The sequence below is a fragment of the Mchenga conophoros genome, linkage group LG8 (genome assembly GCF_057382185.1).
Source record: "Mchenga conophoros isolate Kocher_MC1m ecotype Shallow Benthic linkage group LG8, M_conophoros_male_GT1.1, whole genome shotgun sequence".
In the NCBI taxonomy this organism is placed as follows: Eukaryota; Metazoa; Chordata; class Actinopteri; order Cichliformes; family Cichlidae; genus Mchenga; species Mchenga conophoros.
This window is the reverse complement of record NC_140533.1, coordinates 19,473,251-19,492,973: the sequence shown is the minus strand read 5'-3', so window position 1 is coordinate 19,492,973 and position 19,723 is coordinate 19,473,251. Positions and strand designations below refer to the sequence as shown.

The 19,723-nt window shown below is 38.7% G+C and overlaps 1 protein-coding gene across 11 annotated transcripts in view; it reads left to right on the top strand.

The window, feature by feature from the left end:
• The window catches only part of LOC146568621 (calcium-activated potassium channel subunit alpha-1a), a 104,744-nt gene that overhangs the window by 57,667 nt on the left and 27,354 nt on the right, over window positions 1-19,723 (top strand). For 8 of the 11 annotated variants that reach the window (XM_085284772.1, XM_085284768.1, XM_085284777.1 and 5 more), the window contains 13 exons: window positions 1,095-1,170; window positions 1,995-2,070; window positions 2,198-2,368; window positions 4,083-4,174; window positions 11,676-11,786; window positions 11,893-11,998; window positions 12,108-12,190; window positions 14,443-14,512; window positions 14,680-14,835; window positions 15,033-15,142; window positions 15,561-15,629; window positions 16,074-16,160; window positions 17,463-17,539. In XM_085284772.1, the coding sequence (XP_085140898.1) occupies window positions 1,095-1,170; window positions 1,995-2,070; window positions 2,198-2,368; window positions 4,083-4,174; window positions 11,676-11,786; window positions 11,893-11,998; window positions 12,108-12,190; window positions 14,443-14,512; window positions 14,680-14,835; window positions 15,033-15,142; window positions 15,561-15,629; window positions 16,074-16,160; window positions 17,463-17,539 (1,284 nt within the window). Of the gene's footprint in view, window positions 1-1,094; window positions 1,171-1,994; window positions 2,071-2,197; window positions 2,369-4,082; window positions 4,175-4,259; window positions 4,352-11,675; window positions 11,787-11,892; window positions 11,999-12,107; window positions 12,191-14,442; window positions 14,513-14,679; window positions 14,836-15,032; window positions 15,143-15,560; window positions 15,630-16,073; window positions 16,161-17,462; window positions 17,540-19,723 lie in introns of all 11 variants that reach the window. The other 3 variants (XM_085284771.1, XM_085284779.1, XM_085284780.1) reach the window with 1 other exon arrangement.

Here is a 19,723-nt window from a genome sequence, read left to right as displayed (position 1 = left end):
TGGAGCATGTTCAAAATTTGCTCTGTGCTATGCTCTGCATCTGGCAAACACTCGCTTGGCACGGCATAACACAGTTAGTTGTTATAAAAAAGAAAAAAAAAAGATGATTTATTTTTATTTTCTCTAACTGAATGATTGCCTGTAATGTCTTTGATTTGTGTCACTTGGCATTCACACAAATCCACTCCAGCAGGAGAATTTATCATCCCAATTAATGCAGAGGGATACGGATTTAACTTGATTGCTCTCTCTTGGCTGAGGTGGCGTTTAATTTTTTATGCAGCTCAAACACTGTGAATAGTGCAGCTTTTCTTTCCCAAAATGAGTGAGTTCTATGAATCATTTAGATTTCAAGCTCAGATATGAGGCGCCCTTTAGCAGGCTGTTTGCTGCAGTGCGGCGATGAAGCGTAGCGCAAATATTTGACTTTATCAGATGTGATTTTGTGGCAGATCATCTGAGCTTATCGACAGTAACGGCATTAAACACGCGATGACACGGTCGTCATTTAACCTGAATGTGAATACAGCCAAGTGGTGATTATGAGCAGGAGCTCATGCTGGCGTTTGTTGGTGTTCTGCCGTCCTTGGACTGTTGGCAGCGTGCACCGGCTCCATTTTTTTCTCCCAACAAATAAATACCCTCAAATTTAGGATTTGACATCACATCTGTTTACTCATTCAATTTGGCGTGGCAGCATCCACCTGTCTTTACTCTAATCCAGGTTTTCATCTCGTCCACGTTCAGTTTTATCCACTGGGAATGACGCACGTATCAGGTAGATGCCGGTGCAGAGCGGGGCTCTTGAGATTAAAACACAGTGTTATGAGTTGATGAAGATCTGGGATGCCGAGCTTGTTTTGTGTTTTTTATTATGCTTTATTTCCCCACAAATATTTCAAATATTTTCTTTTAATATCGTAAGTGCTTAGTACCTGTCGATCTGTTGGACTTTACTTTTTGTCAATATGAATCCAATGAAGCTTGTAAACATGGATGAAAGTATGAAAGGTATGGTTGTTAAATGACGATCAGATATCATTCACGATGCCTGACTTGTTGCTAATCAGTGTTTTATGTTTATTTTCTCACAGGTTTGAGGTTTTTAAGGGCCTTAAGATTGATACAGTTCTCAGAAATTTTACAGTTTTTGAATATACTAAAGACAAGGTAAGTTTATTGATGCTTTTTCTTCTTTTTTGTTCATACAGCTGACAGTTTGTTTTTCATCTGCCTTTTGCGTCACGCGAAGAAAGAATGTAGTTTTATTTTGACAGCAAAATAAACACAAGGTTTCATTTGGCAAACGCTGACATCAAGTGTATTTGTGTATTGTGCACACTGAACTATATCACCGTACCATATCATGCAGTCGTGAACAAAAGAGATTGCTGCTGTGCCCCTTCTGCTTAGAATTAAAGAGTTTTGCACAGATGTCACGTCAGAAAGAGCTTTGAGTATATCGACATGCTTTAGAATAATCCTCTCACTTGACAGAACAGACAAAGAAGTGGATAGAAGTCAAACAGGGACAGCACTGCAATAACATATACACTGCAATACTTAATAAATCCTGATTATAGTACGCATTAAAGATAACAGACTCTTTTATAATGCATTTGTTTACACTGACATTAGGCTTAACTTTCAGCTGTATATGATGAAAATATCCTGGAGCCTGCTTGGATTTTTTTTATTTTTATTTTTGCAAAGCCATATGTAACAAGAATAGCATGGCTAACCACAACACAAGAAAAAGTACAAGCTATAAATTCAAGTAGGAGCTACAGTTTTAAGAGCTTAAATCTCCCATGTTGCATATTCTAATAGTTCAGGTTGAACCTTAATTCTGATTTCACTCTCAGACTTATAATGTGTTTTAAAGCATAGACTGAATTTTTGTGTGAGCTAGGGCTTCCAGTTTGGCTTCTTATCCCGGTGTAACAGCTACAGTTAATACTTCATCTTCTGTTGTCTGGCTCTTTCTAACATAGCAACTCGATTAAGCTGGTGAACCTGTGTTCAATCTTCATAAGCACATGGCTAACTGCAGCAGGGTTCATTCATTTGGTAAGTTAGGTGAAAATGTGGTGGTGCTGTGTAGCAACTGGATGCCTATTATCAGTAATTATTTACTGCTTCATCAAAGACCTGTGTGTTTCCGTGGTCGTTGTGTAAATTCTGACCTTTGTTCCAGGTGGAAAACTCAGGGGATCCTTGGGAAAACTTCCAAAATTCCCAGGCACTTTCCTACTGGGAATGTGTCTACTTACTCATGGTTACAATGTCCACTGTTGGCTATGGAGACGTGTATGCAAAAACCACCCTGGGCCGCCTGTTTATGGTCTTCTTCATCCTTGGTGGTTTGGTAAAAATCCCTCTCATTACTTATTCCCGCTTAAAATCCTCCATCACATAAATGCTGGGACTTAAGTCGAGACGCCCGCTTCACCCGTTGTTCACATTGAAGTGTATTTGTGGCTCACCACTTCACCACAGTATGTTGCATGTCATGTACTGTATGAGTTGTCCACAGTGTTGCAGCATTGATTTTGGTATAATGCTGAAGTTTTGATTTAAATGACATGTAGAATATTTGAGAATTTTTGCATCTGTTATTAACTGTAAAGGTACTACGGTTTCAGGTGGCTCCACCCTCCTGCCTTCCCTCCCTCTTTCCAACAAACACAGTGAGATAGAGTTGATTCATGACAGCCCAGCTTTATATGGATGTAGCAACATTGCTGTCCTCTTTCAGAATAGTCTGGCAGAAAATATCCCGTCGGGGATTTAACACAGACCCGAATTACCTGATAAAGAAAATAGGCAATGACGATTTAGAGGGCACAGTTAACCGGATTATAAAGTATTATTCAGCGTGGACATACAGTACTTTGATATGATCAAATACCTGGATTTAACTGAGGTAAGATTGAGGTATATTAAAGCGACTTTTCAGTCATCTAAATCTGAAATGTTTTCGTTTTGCTCAATACTATGCAAAAAAAACATAATAAAGGTTAATAATAATCTACCGTTAAACTTAAAAGGCATGCTAGGGGGCTCATGTGACTATATAGCTTCTCTGGTGAAGATTTAAAAAAAAAAATATTTCAGTTTTCATTCACCTGCACAGTGGCCTGTAAAATCACCAGTGTGAAACAGACATCAAGCCAATTGCAGACCTTCAAAGGGTGTAATCAGGCCCACTTTTCCCTTCGATTGCATTTTGTTTTGTGCTACACGTCATTAAGAATGAGAGTGGTTATCTATACTGTTAGTTAAATTAGAGCCAGAAGTCTTAATCGACATTGTGTAGTTTGCCCACTGGAGGGCACTGTGCAGCTTTATTTCTCTATTATTGTAGGGCAATGAAAAGCAGAGGTATAAATGATGAATTGATTTGTAATTAATTTGAAGGGTCAGAACAACAAAATACAAAATATATTTTATGCTGATAGATTTTTCTAAGCTTGAAGGGGAAAGGCTGAGGTGTTTTCTTAAAAACACTGTAAAAAAAACACATTTTATACTTAGGCTAATTTCTTGGATCTGTTGTAAGCTGGCACGTCTGCCTCCTCCACGCAGGAATATTCAGGTGGTTGGGCAGTGGCGTGCAGCCATAAGTTGTTTGCCATCCATTGAGCTGTGCTACTGAAATCAACCCGACGTGTGTTTGTTGGGCGAAACATGGCACATAAGGTTTTTTCTTAATTTTTCTAATTTTTCTTTTTCTTCAACATGTCGCTCATCTGCTTTCATTTTTCTCCTTTATTCTTTCAGTATTTGAAAATATTAGCCTTTAAACTGGATTCCATTGTCATACTTTTTCTCTATTGTGAATGTAACTGTGACATAACTTCAGCTTACATTCACATGATTTTCTTCAGTCAATTTGAATAATTACACATTTCTTTTTCTCTTTCACCGTTTTCCTGTTAACACATTAAAAAAAACCTACTCCAGCGCGTAGCGCTCCTCTTTCAGACTTCACAGATTTCTCTAAAGTTAAAATAGAGGACCTGCTCTTCTTTGCTTGTCTTTTTTTTAGTCTCTTCTTCTGTCTCCTATCTTCTCCTTAGGCCATGTTTGCAAGCTACGTCCCTGAAATCATAGAGTTAATAGGAAACCGCAAGAAATATGGTGGTTCCTATAGTGCGGTTAATGGGAGAAAGTAAGTATTCAAGGAGGCTCTACTGCCTCCGCCGCAGTAGAACCTTCTCTGCATGCCCTTTTCTTTTTCTTTTCCATGCATGTAGGCCATGTTTGCTCGCTACGTGCCAGAAATTGCTGCTCTCATCCTTAATCGGAAGAAATATGGAGGGAGTTATAACTCGACCAGAGGCAGAAAGTAAGTCAAACAAATAAATAAAATAGAAAACAAACAGACAGACAGACAAAACAGCAGATTTGTAATGGTGTGGTTTTGTGTGACTCAAGTGGCCCTCTCATAAAGAGGTGACATGATTATGATTTGAATTGTAATGATCTCAATGAGCATTAAAGTCACACTGTGACTGAAGAACTTGGCCATGATAAATGTGTATTTATTTCTGCTGCTTTTAGATGTGTACAAGCTGTCATTGCTGGAGTTTTTTTTTTATTTTGAATAAATGAATGTCTGGTTTTACGCTGGAAAAAAAAATCTCCATTTAAGCAAGTGATTGTCTGTTACGGAGTCCTAAAAGTCATTTTCATAAAATAAGTGACCTGTTTTCAGTAAGTATTTACAGTTATTGTAAAAAGAATGCCCTTTGTCAGTTCTAAGTTTTTAAATACAGGCGATAAAAAAAGGTCCTGAAACTAAGTAAATGTATTACACCATACCAAGTTGCAGAAGCAGTGTGTGAAAAACTCGGTACACTTCTACAGCTTCCATTGGAATTACAAGGTTGCTGATGATCACAAGAACTTCATTAACGGTCAAAAGTGTGAGGCAGAAGTTTTGGCAGTTTGCTGGTCTGGCCCGTTCAGGCGTGGGTAAACACAACGCCAAGAGATCAGCAATGAGAGAGAGAGGAGTTGTTGGTGCCCAACAGTCTGGGGAGGGTTATAAAGCACCTGCTAACAATTTGAAGTCCATTATTCTGCAGTGAGGATGAAGGGGAAACATCCAAGACAGCTGCCAATCTATGAAGGAGGGAACATCCCAGCAAATTCACCCCCAAGTCACACTGTGCGATGCTCAAAATACAAAAAACAAACAGAAGAGCTACTTCTCAGACTCTACAGGCCTTAGTTATCATGGCGAATGTTAAAGTGTGTGATAGTACTATTAGAAAAAGACTTGCATGGCTTCCCTTCTCTCTAAAAAGATTGTGGACGCAAGGCTTGGGTTTGCAAAGTTGCATCTGAACAAACTGCAAGTCTTCTATCGTTTGGACAGAGAGGACCAAAGTGGCCACAATGCACAGCACCACAACTCGCTCCAACTGTCCAGCAAAGGTGGTGGAGGAGTGATGATTTTAGGCATGAACCTGGACACATTGCAGCCTTTGAGTCAGCTATGAACTCCTGTATACCAAAGTTATCTAGAGTCAATTGTAAGGGTATAAATACATAATGGCATGGTGTTATATGTCACTGTGTCATCCCAGGTTGTATTGGCCTAACTTTAAAACATGTTAAGGGCTAAATATTATTTTTGTTATGCCCTGATATGTAATTCTTTAGAATTGACAGAGGGTGTACTTTCTTTTTGCCTTGACTGTATAATAAAAGGACTTTATAATAATAATGATTTGGTAAAGATTTTCCAAATTTTTTTTTTTTTTAGAAAATATGACTTTAGGAACTCAAATAACAGCCACAAATATCTTGAAAAGGCAGATATTTTTCAGTGTAATCATATCGATGTACTGTTGTCATGCTTAATAGTGGCATTTGTAGGATTCTCTCACTGTGTTATAAACTGTGATTATCCTGTTGGGAATTGTTTCATTGTAACAAAAATGGGGAGAGGCTGTGCAGACTCCATACCAATGACTCAAAAGGTCACGTAGCTTAGCGATCCCTTTTATGGATTGAAGTGTAAATTGCGTCATCGTGGTTCAATACAGTACAGCAGCAATATAACTTCAAAAAAAAGAAAAAAAAAAGTAATAATGTAATGTTAATAAGTAGCAGTATCTATGTCAAACTCATCAAGTTCTGGTTACCCCACAACTATAGTCAGTTGAGCCATTTTAATAATATTCAAATAATATGTTTATTCAAAGTTTTAATACATACTTATGTATTTAAAGTAAAATGCAATAGTGTGATGGGTTAAGACTCCGTTATGTGTAAAGTTTATCCCCTAATTCTTGTCTGTCTTGTAGAACATCTAAACTCAAGCATCAACATTTTACATAGAAAAATTCTTAAATGCATAAAAACATTCAGATGGCCCCGCCCCTTCCTGAGCCTGGTTCTGCCGGAGGTTTCTTCCTGTTAAAAGGGAGTTTTTCCTTCCCACTGTCGCCAAAGTGCTTGCTCATAGGGGGTCATATGTGTTGTTTTTTTTCCTCTGCATGTATTATTGTAGGGTCTACCTTACAATATAAAGCGCCTTGAGGCGACTGTTGTTGTGATTTGGCGCTATATAAATAAAATTGAATTGAATTGACATTAACTTAATTTTTGCTTTTTAACTTTTAGTTTATGTAAAAGAGGAAAGAATTAATTTTAAATATTATTTTTTATGTTAAGAAGTGAAAGACTGTAATGAAAATGGTTACTACCAGTTTTTGATACCTCAAACAGTGATCTGGACGGCTGTAGCCAATCAGAAGTTCATGTTTTCCATAGCTAGGTTAAATAGTGATTAATAAATCAGCCTCAGCCTCCCTGGGAAAGTCTATGCCAGGGTGCTGGAAAGGAGAGTTCGTCCGTTAGTCGAACCTCGGATACAGGAGGAACAATGCGGTTTTCGTCCTGGTCGCGGAACACTGGACCAGCTCTTTATCCTCTCCAGGATACTTGAGGGTGCATGGGAGTTTGCCCAACCAGTCTACATGTGTTTTGTGGACTTGGAGAAGGCATTCGACCGTGTCCCTCGGGGTGTCCTGTGCGAGGTGTTGCGGGAATATGGGGTGTCTGGCCCATTGCTATGGGCCATTCGATCCCTATATAACCGTTGCAAGAGCTTGGTTCGCATTGCCGGCAATAAGTCGGACTCGTTCCCGGTGGGTGATGGGCTCCGCCAGGGCTGCCCTTTGTCTCCGGTTCTGTTCATAATTTTTATGGACAGGATTTCTAGGCGCAGCCAAGTGGCGGAGGGCTTTCGCTTTGGTGGCCTCAGAATCTCATCTCTGATTTTTGCAGATGATGTGGTTCTGTTGGCTTCATCGGGTGAGGGCCTCCAGCTCGCACTGGAACGGTTCACAGCCGAGTGTGAAGCAGCGGGAATGAGGATCAGCACCTCCAAATCTGAGGCCATGGTTCTCAGCCGGAAAAGGGTGGAGTGCCCACTCCGGGTCGGGGATGAGTTCCTGCCCCAAGTGGAGGAGTTCAAGTATCTCGGGGTCTTGTTCGCGAGTGATGGGAGAAGGGAGCCGGAGATCGACAGACGGATTGGGGCTGCAGCTGCAGTAATGCGGACGCTGCACCGGTCCGTCGTGGTGAAGAGGGAGCTGAGTGTAAAAGCGAAGCTCTCAATTTACCGGTCGATCTACGTCCCTACCCTCACCTATGGCCACGAGCTGTGGGTAGTGACCGAAAGAACGAGATCGCGGATACAAGCGGCAGAAATGAGCTTCCTCCGAAGGGTGGCTGGCCTCTCCCTTAGAGATAGGGTGAGAAGTTCGGCCATCCGGGAGGGGCTCAGAGTAGAGCAGCTGCTGCTCCACATCGAAAGGAGCCAGCTGAGGTGGTTCGGGCATCTGACAAGGATGCCCCCTGGGCGCCTCCTGGGTGAGGTGTTCCAGGCATGTCCCACTGGGAGGAGGCCCCGGGGCAGACCCAGGACACGCTGGAGAGATTATATCTCTCGGCTGGCCTGGGAACGCCTTGGTATTCCCCCGGATAAGCTGGAGGAGGTGGCTGGGGAGAGGGAAGTCTGGGCCTCTTTGCTTAGGCTGCTGCCCCCGCGACCCGGCCCCGGATAAAGCGGATGAAGATGGATGGATGGAAATCACTATTTTCATCTATTTTCTAAGTTATGCTTTACTTTGAGTAATGTTGCTTAACTAGATTGATATGACTAAAGGTTTTACTGGTATTGTTATGCACAGACTCTCCTCCCCAATACAAATAGTTACTTACATTAGAGGTTGCTAGGGAACAGACTAACTAATATGGTTGCAACCCAGTTAAAAGGAACATTAAAATTTTTTTATTTCTGAACAAAACAGTGGGAACAATTTCCTTCTTTCCAGATTTCACAGTTTTGTCATGATTGATCATTTTACTGTGAGAAAATCCTGGTTATTTTTGATGTAATTAGGCTGCTTACTGTTAGTGTGTGTGCGCCAAATGTGTGTTTGTTAATCAAGTGTTTCCATTATTCTCTCTTTTTTTTTACATTTTGTTCACCCATCCTCTCCTTCATCACTCAAACTCCAATTCATGTCAGACAAACAGTCTTAATAAGATAAAACGAGAAAAACAAATTACATTGGAGCTAACTTAACATAATACAGAAAGACCAATATGGATGTCAAGGACACACAGTGAGAAATAATTATGATTTTTAAAAGTTCTATCATTATATAATAACATACAGTAATAATATAATTCGGTTGAAGGACAGCCATTTAGGCATCAATGAGTAATTCTGAGAAAATCATATACTTTAGCTCACCTGCATTTTCAGCACTGAAGAAAATGCTAAAGTCATACATTTTGTCGTGTACCATTGCTTCATGCTTCATAGTGATTTTTGCTAAGATCAGTTTTTGTATGCCTGGAAACACTTTGATTGCCCTGCTCCACTTGTGATGTTTCCATGCTTTGCTATTTCAACAGTCTTGGCCTTAATCTTCAGTCTGACCTACACCCTGAAGGCGAAGTTTAAAAGATATGCTTTGGCAGTTTGGGGAATATTCTTATTAGCTTTCTTGCCTCAAGTTAAAAGGGAACTCTTACATTCATTTCTTGTCCCATGTTTTTTATTATTGGACTTTTTGCATGATTCATAGTTCAAATTCTCATTTATGTGGCATTGGTCATTGGTGCAGCTCCGCAGTTGATTTGTTAGCTAAAGTAGACTGTTTTAGCTCTATGTTCACAGCTAGAGCTTTGTGCCCAAGATGACCATATTAAAGATCTCTCAATGACTTCATGCAGAATGAAAAGTTAAAAAAAAAAACACTGTGTGAAATATTTGTAATAGTCTGAAAAACTGAGCTTTTGTGTCACATATTACACATACCGGTATGCTGACCTTTGAAACTTTGCCCACCTTTATCATCAGCATCCAACTTTGCAACAATATGACAAATAACTAGGAAAAGCTTAATAAGTCTCCTTTAAATAAATAAAAACATACAGTGCTTTTGTTTTTTGTCTTAAATATGAAGCTACCCAGGTTGCAAGAAGTATCTGGGCCTATTCTGTGATAGGTCAAGTAGTTTGTGGTGTGCATGAGGCACCCACTGTGTGGCACTCCAGTTTTGCTAATATGATCTGGCCTTGAGTAAGCAGTAGGGCAGCTCATTCCTTTTTCCACTTTGGCCCTGTGTGGATGAGGAAATCCTCATCCAATATAAAGGCCATACACACTTTCAGTCTTATTGCACAGTGGTGTGGAGGGTCCACCACATTAAGTGAAGTTCCAAAACAGCTAGCCTTACATGGCAGTGGGTTATAAAGCCTTCCAGCACTAAGTTTGAATTGATGCAGCTGCACCACGTTTCTTAAGCTGTAGCACCTGTTTGTGCTACAGAGAGGAAATGCCAAAAACAAAACACATTTCCTGATGGTTACTTCAGAAGGACTGCCTCAAGAATAAAGTAAACAAAATAGTTTTCATAAACAAACTAAAAAAATAAAATACATGAAAAAGGATAAATTTATACTTAATAACAATAAATGTAAATGTTCTTACATAGCCAGAAAACCAAGTTATACTTCTGAATTTATAGCCTGCACTTCTGCAGCAGTTTTTATTGTTGCGCTATTGCTTATAATACCAACAAATATGAAAAGAATGAAGACAAGTGAGAGCAACTCGGAAAATGCGTTACTGTCTGAGTGCAGTGGAGATGGAGCCGATGTGCTTTCCAGCAAGTGATACATGGAGGGCGTGGTGCAGTCCATCAGTCCATCTGACAGCAGTATAAATCAGTGCAGTTCCTGTTTCCAAAGGAGAAAGTTTCGGGCACCCCGAGGCTCACCGCTGTGTTTCTGTTCTCCTCCTAATTAAGAGAGGTCGGATTTGAACGGAGCCAAGTACCCCGTGCTTTATTGAAAACCCTGAGCTCTTGTCCTTGCCCACAAAATTCTACATTTGAGCTTGTTTTTTGTTATTTTTTATTAAAACAGAGAATGCTATTGTGTACCACTAACTAATAATACTACGTATTGAATTAAAGAACACAAAATCAAGGCGTCAATAACCAGAATTAAAAACAAATGATGTTATTGCAGCTCAAAAATACACGCAAGTACACAATGCCTTCTGAAAAAAACAAACGAACAAAAAACTACAGCCAGTGTGAATTTGTTTAATTAATTAATACATTTTTTTAAGCAGTTTGAGAGGTGCTGATTTCTTCAACTCAAACTAGAGCCAGGGCTGCTGGTTTCCCCAGCTAAGGAGAAGGCAAGCAAATTGTATGATGGCATATTTCTTTTGATATGAAAGTAAATAAGCGTATTCTCCAAAATGCCAAACTACTCCTTCAACACCTTTTTAGCCATAAGATCTAGCCTAAAGACAGGGAGATTCTGCTAGATGCCTCAGAGTTTAAAGTCGTGGTTTCTGGTAGCATGCTTTTGGTACGATTTGAAAGAAACCAGACTTGGTTTGGGAAGTTTTCTTAAACCAAGTATATGCTTCTTGTGCTTTTTTCATTTTTAATTTAAAATCGCAGTTTATAAATTGAGAAGAAAAAGTATCACATCATGCTTATTTTGCATTTATTACAATTTTTTAAAAATATTTTTCTTATTATTGTGGTGATTTTAAAAGCTCGGTAAAATTGTCGGCATCATTGCTTTTTTTTGTTTCTTACGGGAAAGTATGTGTTTTTCTTTGAGTTACTTATTGTTACTCTAGATTATTAGAAAATAAGTGATACTGATGCGTATTTTGTACTTTAAGAACCACTGCAGTATTTCCAGCTGTGACTGTTATTGCAAATCGGTGCAAAAGACAAAATAATTTACACAGAATAATTTAATTAATAAAGATATTTTAAGCACAGATGGAAAAAAAATCTGAACTGGGTTCTTTATATAAAGGGTTTATGATATGTAGGGATCGACATAGACTGTGCGCTCATTTCATAATCTTCCTCTAAGTAAACTGATCCTTTATAATCTGATACTGAAATCCAGAGAGCTCTCTGGATTTCATCCCTCCTCTATCGTAGTTTTTATCACAGATTCTAAATCACTGACCTAAATGTCCGTTACAGGCCCCTCGTCTCACATTTACCTTTTGATTTCAGCTCAAAGATGAAGATGGAAAAGATGAAAGATGTGTGCTTTTGTTCTGAGTTTCCTCATGGTTCTGCACTTCCTTTCTCTAGGCACATCGTGGTTTGTGGTCACATAACACTTGAAAGTGTATCCAACTTTCTAAAAGACTTCCTACACAAGGACAGGGATGATGTCAATGTAGAAATTGTTTTTCTCCATAAGTAAGTACAAAACTTTGTGCAAATGTCATTGTTTAAGAGGAAAAAACTAAACTTTAGGAGATTAGAGAGTTCTCTGATTTAAGAGTGTTTGTTTTTTGTCTCTCAGTATTTCCCCTAATCTTGAGCTGGAAGCCTTGTTCAAGCGCCACTTCACCCAGGTAGAGTTTTACCAAGGATCTGTCCTAAATCCACACGACCTGGCCAGAGTCAAGGTACCTGACTGTCAATACTTCTTCCTCTGTAATACTGTTGGTTATCGTCTGACTGAATACTTGATGTGATTGTTCATTTTTGTCTTTGCAATTTGCAATTTTGTTTTAGATTGAATCAGCTGACGCCTGCTTGATCTTAGCCAACAAATACTGCGCTGACCCCGATGCCGAGGATGCATCCAACATCATGAGGTACTGCATAACCAAATTTATGTTTATAATTTATGATTTATGTTTTCCTGCTTGCATTGTTTATTCAATTTGTTTTATGAACAATCACATTCAGCTGGATTCTGAGAGAAAAAGACATTTTCGGAGTGGATTGAGTCGTAGTTTTGGATGTGGAAACTGCACTTATTTTTATGGGTTTAAGGGATTATCAAGTGGATAATATATGAGAGTACAACATATTTTAAAAGTGATGGGAACAGTCTGTTTTAGGGCAAGGCAGATAAAATTTGGTTAATAAAATTGTATTATTAATAGCTCTGTTCGATAATGAAGTCTGAGGATTGGAGGTTTTCCACTGAAGATTAAATTGCTCAGCTATAAAAAGTCGGAGAGTCATTATGTGACATTTCTTTTCCATCTAAAAGGGTTAAGACGTTTAAAATGTGCTGCAGAAATCATCACAGCTTGATTCTAATCTAAACACTGTGTGATTAATACATAATCATTATAGTAGAGCTGTCTTGTCTGTCTGTGCATCTCTCCCATATGTTCTCCTGGACATGAAATTTATTCATTTGTCACAAATGTCCACTAGGACTCAAAGGAAATGATTTGTATTTTGTGGTCAAACAGTCAAAGGTCCCCTTCTCCTTGAACTCTATGGTGACCACTCCGTGTATTAAAATGATGTCTCGTGCCGGACCATGTTTTGGGCACGCAACATTGCTGAATGTAGACGCAACCAAGTGAAGCAACCCCAGATCATAACACTGTCCCCACAGGCGTGTACGGTAGGCATACAGAAGGTGTTGGCAGAAGGACCCAAATGCAGGACTCGATGTGGCTCTTAATAAATAACAAAAATAACTTTTATTTAAGTGGAGTAAGGAAAGTCCATCAAAAATCCAGAACAGAGAATAAACGAATCCAAAAATTCACTGAAAGAATTCTACTGAAAGAAAACAGGAAGACCTAAAACATAGACTTAACAGCAAGAAACAAAAGGACACAGTGACAGTGGGATGATATGACACTTAAGGAATTAAATATAAACTATAACGAGAAACAGAAACTAGATTAAAAGGTATTAAAGATAAAACTAAACTGAGAATCTAGTCATAAAGAAAACAACCAGATATTATGTGCTACTCAAAGGAAAACAACAATGAAAAGAACTCGAAACACAATAAATATATGAATCCAAATATTAATGCAAAAGCTCCAAATTCAAAAGGCAAAAAAACCCTAGGACACTAGGCATGTTGGGATCACCCCAACACAACTTTTGCCACCTCTCTTCTTTCTCTGATGGGCTGATCATCCTGGAACATGGTAAATGACCTTTTTCCATTGCTCCAGCGTCCAACAATCATCCTCACTGATTGTTTTTTAAAGGCTACTCAGCTGTTTAGTCCCAATGTCTCTGAGAGAATTCTCTTCACTTTGCTATTTTCACTATTAAACATACTCGTGAGATTTACTGTTGTTTTCTTATCATTTGATTTCACCAGATGTTTGTTTCCCTTATCAAATTCAAGTAGATAAAGTTTTGGGTTTCTTTTGTTTTCCAACCACATTTCTTCCTTAACGATGATGGTATATTTGATAATGCACTGGACCGTTCTTAACCCACATTTAGTTAGGCTAATAATGCGGTTTAGGAAAAGAGAAACTACTCACAACTGTGGTTAAATAACTTGCTGCCAGCCAAAAACGGACTTTTTTGTGTGCTTGGGCAGAGTATGACTGCACACAAATGTCTAAGAGTGACATTTTATATCCAAAGGTTTAAAGGTCAACTTCCCTATGACTTCAAAAAAACCCCTCTTGCCGTTATCCAGTGAGAGATTCTGTATGTACGTCTCATTTGGTTGAATAGTAATTTGAAATTGTTGACAATGGTACTTTTTCCAGGTTGATTTATTTATTTTTTGGTAGAAGTTGTAGGTTTGTAAATTCGGAGAACAGGCTGAACTGGTAATAGTCAAATTGACATCAGTTCTTCCCAGACAGAGAGAAAGTCAGCATTTTGTAGCTGGATCTAGGAATATGTTACTATGCAACTCTCTTGTTCTATTTTCTTGAGCCTTTAGTTTAAAATATTAAACTATAAAATAAAATGCAAACTTAAAATTGTTAAAAGCATACAGTCGACTACGATACTTAATTTCTATAAAAAGAGAGTGAATCAGATTTTTTTTTTAAAAAAATCTGTGTAACTTTTGAAAGCGCTGCAGATATTCTTATATTGCTTTCTTTTTGTCCTTTATCAGAGTAATATCTATCAAGAACTACCACCCAAAGATCAGGATAATCACTCAAATGTTGCAGTACCACAATAAGGTTTGTATTAATCAACTATAAAGCCTGCTGGAGTCACTTAGTTACTCCGTTATAGTTAGTTACGTTTCAGTATATGTTGAAAAGATCTCATCACTGAATCATTTGTCTGTCTTAGTTTCTAACAGCATGCACCTTGTAGCCTGACTTCCTTTTCCTCTTCCCCTCAGGCCCACCTTTTGAACATCCCAAGCTGGAACTGGAAGGAGGGAGATGACGCCATTTGCCTTGCAGAACTCAAGCTCGGATTCATCGCCCAGAGCTGCCTGGCTCAGGGCCTCTCGACCATGCTGGCCAACCTTTTCTCCATGAGGTCCTTCATCAAGGTAGCTGCAACTAACACTGATCCATCTGTGCTCACTGGATTAAGTTCAAAAATAAAGTTGGCCAAGAAACAAAGTCTGAATAGATAATAATGGTTATCCCAGATGAGGCCCGTATGCAGCATCTGGTGAGCGGGTGGTGATGATCTTAAACTTGCACCTTTTTATATTTTTGTATAACCTTCTTTATTTTGTTGTAGATTGAGGAGGATACATGGCAGAAGTATTACCTTGAAGGAGTAGCCAATGAAATGTACACAGAGTACCTGTCCAGTGCCTTTGTGGGTCTGTCCTTCCCAGTAATTTGCGAGTACGTAAAACTAAAACATTTTATTTTACCCCCTTTTTTTGGTACTTTGTCATTCCTGGATGCAAGTAATTTAGATGTTTAAACTGCAGTCATTAGAATTTAAAGATCCAAAGATAATTGTTATGTAAGTATTTATTAACCAGGCTTCTGGAGATGGTAGGTTAAATTAGTTATAGAGAGGAAGCACATGGCGTTCACATAAGGGCTCCATACTTTATAGGCTGTCAAATCCCATATTTATCCCATATTAAAATATTTGAAAGTGTAAACCTAAATCTAAGTGTAAATAATTTAGGGATAAACAGGTTCTCATCCTCTAAAAAGAAAAAAAGAAAGTGGCACCCTAAGCTAAGAAGATTTCAAACTAAAAGTACTTAGTGTGCCTCAGGTCTAATTATATTGTTATTCCCCCTTACAGACTCTGCTATGTGAAGCTAAAGCTGCTGCTGATAGCTATAGAGTACAAGTCTGATCAAGGGGAAAGCAGGTAAGTCGGGGCATTAAAATTCATGCATGCAAAAACTTTAATACGCAGGTGTCAGTATTTGCTTTCAGCTACTGTGAATCAGCTTCCCTGTTTGACTGCAAACACAAGTGCTTTACACAATGTGTCTAAATTGATGTCTAAATGGTTTTATTCACAGACATCACAGGGCTCTCCGATAACATCGTGACAAATTAGTGGGGAAGGTGGCAGTTGGTTTCTTTGAGCACAGCAGAAGCTTTGTTTTAGTAGTTTCTCTAACACGCTGATGCTCATTTATACTCTTTGAAGTGCTATCTGCTTTCATCAACTTAATTAAATAAACAGGGGCTATCCTGCCAAATGAGTTGTGAAAACTAATCCCAGACGCAGTGATTAGTGCAAAGCCTTGCAAATTCTGTGATATAACTTTCTGCTTTGACATCTTTGGTCTACAAATCCTCACAGCACCCTGATAAACCCTGGAAACCACGTGAAAATGCAGGAGGGGACCTTGGGTTTCTTTATTGCCAGCGATGCCAAAGAAGTAAAGAGGTAATGAATGAGACCTGAGATTCAATCGTTTGATTAAATTCCAGTCTTGTTTCTGCAATAGTGCCTTTGTTGGTCTGCATGTCATACGGTTTCTGTATCTTGAGCTATTACATGTAGGAAAATTGCAAACGCTTGTTTTGTTAGTATTACCTCCATGTTGCCAGAGCTTACAAATATACTCATTCACTTTATTAGGAACGCCTTTCTAGTACCAGGTTAGACCCTGTTTTGCCTTCAGAATTCTTCATGGCATAGACTCAACAGGGGACTGGAAACATTCCTCAGAGATTTTGGCCCATGTTGACATGATAGCATCACACAGTTGTTGCAGATTTCTTGGTCACACGTCCATGATGAAATCGTAAGGCAACTTGAGTAGATTGAACTCATTGTCTTGTTCAAGAAAGCAGTTTGAGATGGTTTGAGCTTCTAATGGCTGCTAGATGCACCTTTGCTGTCACCTTCCAGCTTGAAAGAGTCTGGCCACTCTGATATCGGACATCAACAAGGCATTTTCTCTCAGAGAACTGCCATACAGCTTTTTAGACCATTCTCTGTAAACCCTAGACTGTGGGAAAATCCCAGTAGGACAGTAAATCCATCCATCTGGGACCAACACCAAGATTCAAAGTCACATTCTTTCCCATTTCTTATGCTCAGTTTGAACTTTAGCAGGGCCAACCATGTCTTCAGGCCTAAATGCATGCAGTTGCTGATTAGATATTTGCATTAAGGAGAAATTGAACAGGTGCACCTAACAAATCGGCCAGTAAGTGTATATTGGCTTTTGTGTTTGCTCTTAGAAAAAATGCCATATTTTGCATGTTTAATTGACCAGACTGAAGTGATTTATCAGCAGTTCAGGGATCCTTGAGTTGCACTGCTGAGGCCAAAGAGGAATGTTGGCTGTTAGCTTGTATCTGCTCATTGCTTGGACAAAGATAACATTCAAAGACAGATTAAAGGTACATATGGTCGAGGTTGGATGGTGATGTTACCTGCCAGAGGGGATCAGAAGATTTATGAGGGCACAGAATGAGACAAACTGCAGCGCCCTTATGAAATATCAAAGCTTAATTTAAAACTGGTCCTGAACTTCTCATAGAGCTGCACACTCTTTGCTCAACTTTTGGCACATTAAACATTGACAAATGCATTGGATGCTTCATTAAGTTTTTGTTAATAAACTGATTGCACACAAATTAAAATGACTTGTTGCAGATGTTGTGCAGCCATAGTAAAGACAAAATATGTGTAAACAATTTATTGAGCACTCATGCTGTTCTTGATTTTCTTCCGCAGGGCACTGTTTTATTGTAAGGCCTGCCACGATGACATAACTGATCCCAAAAGGATAAAGAAATGTGGATGCAAGAAATGTAAGTGTGATTGCATGCAAACACAAGATCTAAGTTAGATTGATCCCATTATTTTTTTGCTCAGATGAAACTGAAATATAATGAGTTAGCATTCGAGTAGCTGGGTGACAGCGTATTTACATGACCTACTATACATAGCCATTTGTCCCAACCACTTATTTCTTACATTAATTATTCCTTGAAATGAAGCCTTGTAAGTTGTGCATGTAGAAAGATCAGATTTCTTTCTGCAGCCAAAACAAACTGAAGCACTCCAGTTTCCCCATGTAGAACTACATGTTTGGATCTCTGTATGAGATGAATACCTGCTCTCATTTAAGGGTCAGTTCCCCCAAATTACATGAAAAAATGCTTTCCAACTTTCTCATCATGCAAATAGTTTTGGTTTTTCCATGCTGAGGTTTCAGATATCCTTCAAAATGTATGTTTTTTGGATGGATTTGGATGAACTGATTCCTTCAGAGTGTTTCAGATTGACGTCTCTTCTAACAGACACACTCTTACATAGTGTTTATAGCATGCTATCTTTTCCATGTGATTCCCAGCTCTTATAAATACACATAGTAGACCTCTTAGTTCAGTCTAAATGTGCATTTTGTTTGTTTTCTGTATAGTAGCTGTGTTCACTGTTGATAACTTTGTGATGTTAACAGGCATTCAGAGAGACTGTTAACACCACAGGTACCTGGACGGATCACGTGTTTCTAAAACCTTATAAACATCACGTGCTACATGTTCTTCTGCTTGGATAAACCACAGTTTGTCTCTAGTATTAAAGCTAACACCTAACATTGACATGTGATGTATTCTTTTCCTGCTGCTTGGGAACTTGGCACACATTTCTTTAAAAATCTGCTTAATAGTGATATATTGTGAGTAATGTGGATTTGTTTCCCCTTCAAAAACACAGCGTGCTAGTGTACCTCAGATTAAAGTGACCTGTTTGAATGTACTCTAAATGTTGCATGTACAATGGTTGATGCTGCCTGGATCTCTTGTTGTTGTCATGTGCACGTTGTTTTTTGTTCGTTCTTTTGATAGAATTTTATAGCTTTCAAAAGAAATTAGCAACAGTATAGATTTTGCAAAAAAATTCCAGAGCAGAAGTAGATTTTTTTTTTTTGCTCACACGTAAACACTGCAGCATTCATGCCTACTTGAGTTAGTAATTCACCACATCACCACCAGATGGCCCTGCTGCCCTTTATTAAGCACAAGACCCCTGCACAAAGACCACAGTGAGAAACAGACTGGGATGAAGACTGGAAAACCTTTATCCTTATTACTCCCTACCACTTTTTTATATTATGGGAAAAAATTGGCATCCATACTAAAGTGACGTAATCCGCAGAGATGTGTGCATATCTTTTAGGAGAAATATTTCAGGAAAAAATAGCAAATCTGTCATGGAATATGGATCATCTAACTTATGTGTGCTTTTATGCACTATAAACGCTTTCAAGTGTTTTTTTTTTTTTCTTTTTGTCTTTTCTGAAGCCACTTGCAGGTTTTTGTAGAAGTGATACTGTTTTTGTAAAATACCAGCACCTTTAGTCTTTTGTTTAGGAGATTTCTGTCATCTCCTGTTCTTAATAAGCATTAGTAACAAATGTAAATATTTAAGAGCTGTAAAATGAAATATTATTGTCCTTATATTTCATATGACTCAGTGGCTCTAAGAGAAGAATCCAGATCCATGACACATAGCCAAGGTTTCTGCAAAAAAAAAAAAGCTATAAATCATCAAATTGTGCATATATAAATGTTTTATTTATTCCAATTAAACATGCATTATGTGTCTTTAACTTCCACTTATGTTATCCTTGGGCCAAGATTGGCCTTTGTAAGACCAAATTTGCCATTTGATGTTCATGCTTGGCTCATTAGCAAGTTAATTAGTGAACATAGAAAAACATTTCATCACATAGTAAAGTGACACTAAGCCCAAACAAGCTAAATCTGTGTTAGCATTATTAGGATTTTGTTGGGTAAAAGTCTCCAAAAAGTCTGAAAAGGTTAAAGAAACCATATTTGAGGTCACGTGGTCATGTTCACGTGAGGGGAAAGGGTGTCGGTTTACAGGATGCCAATACTAGTGTAAGCGGCACAACAAAGGTTAATCTTGTACATCCCAGCAGCAGCCGTCCTCCATGCCCTGTTCTTCCTCTATCCCCTCTTCCCTCA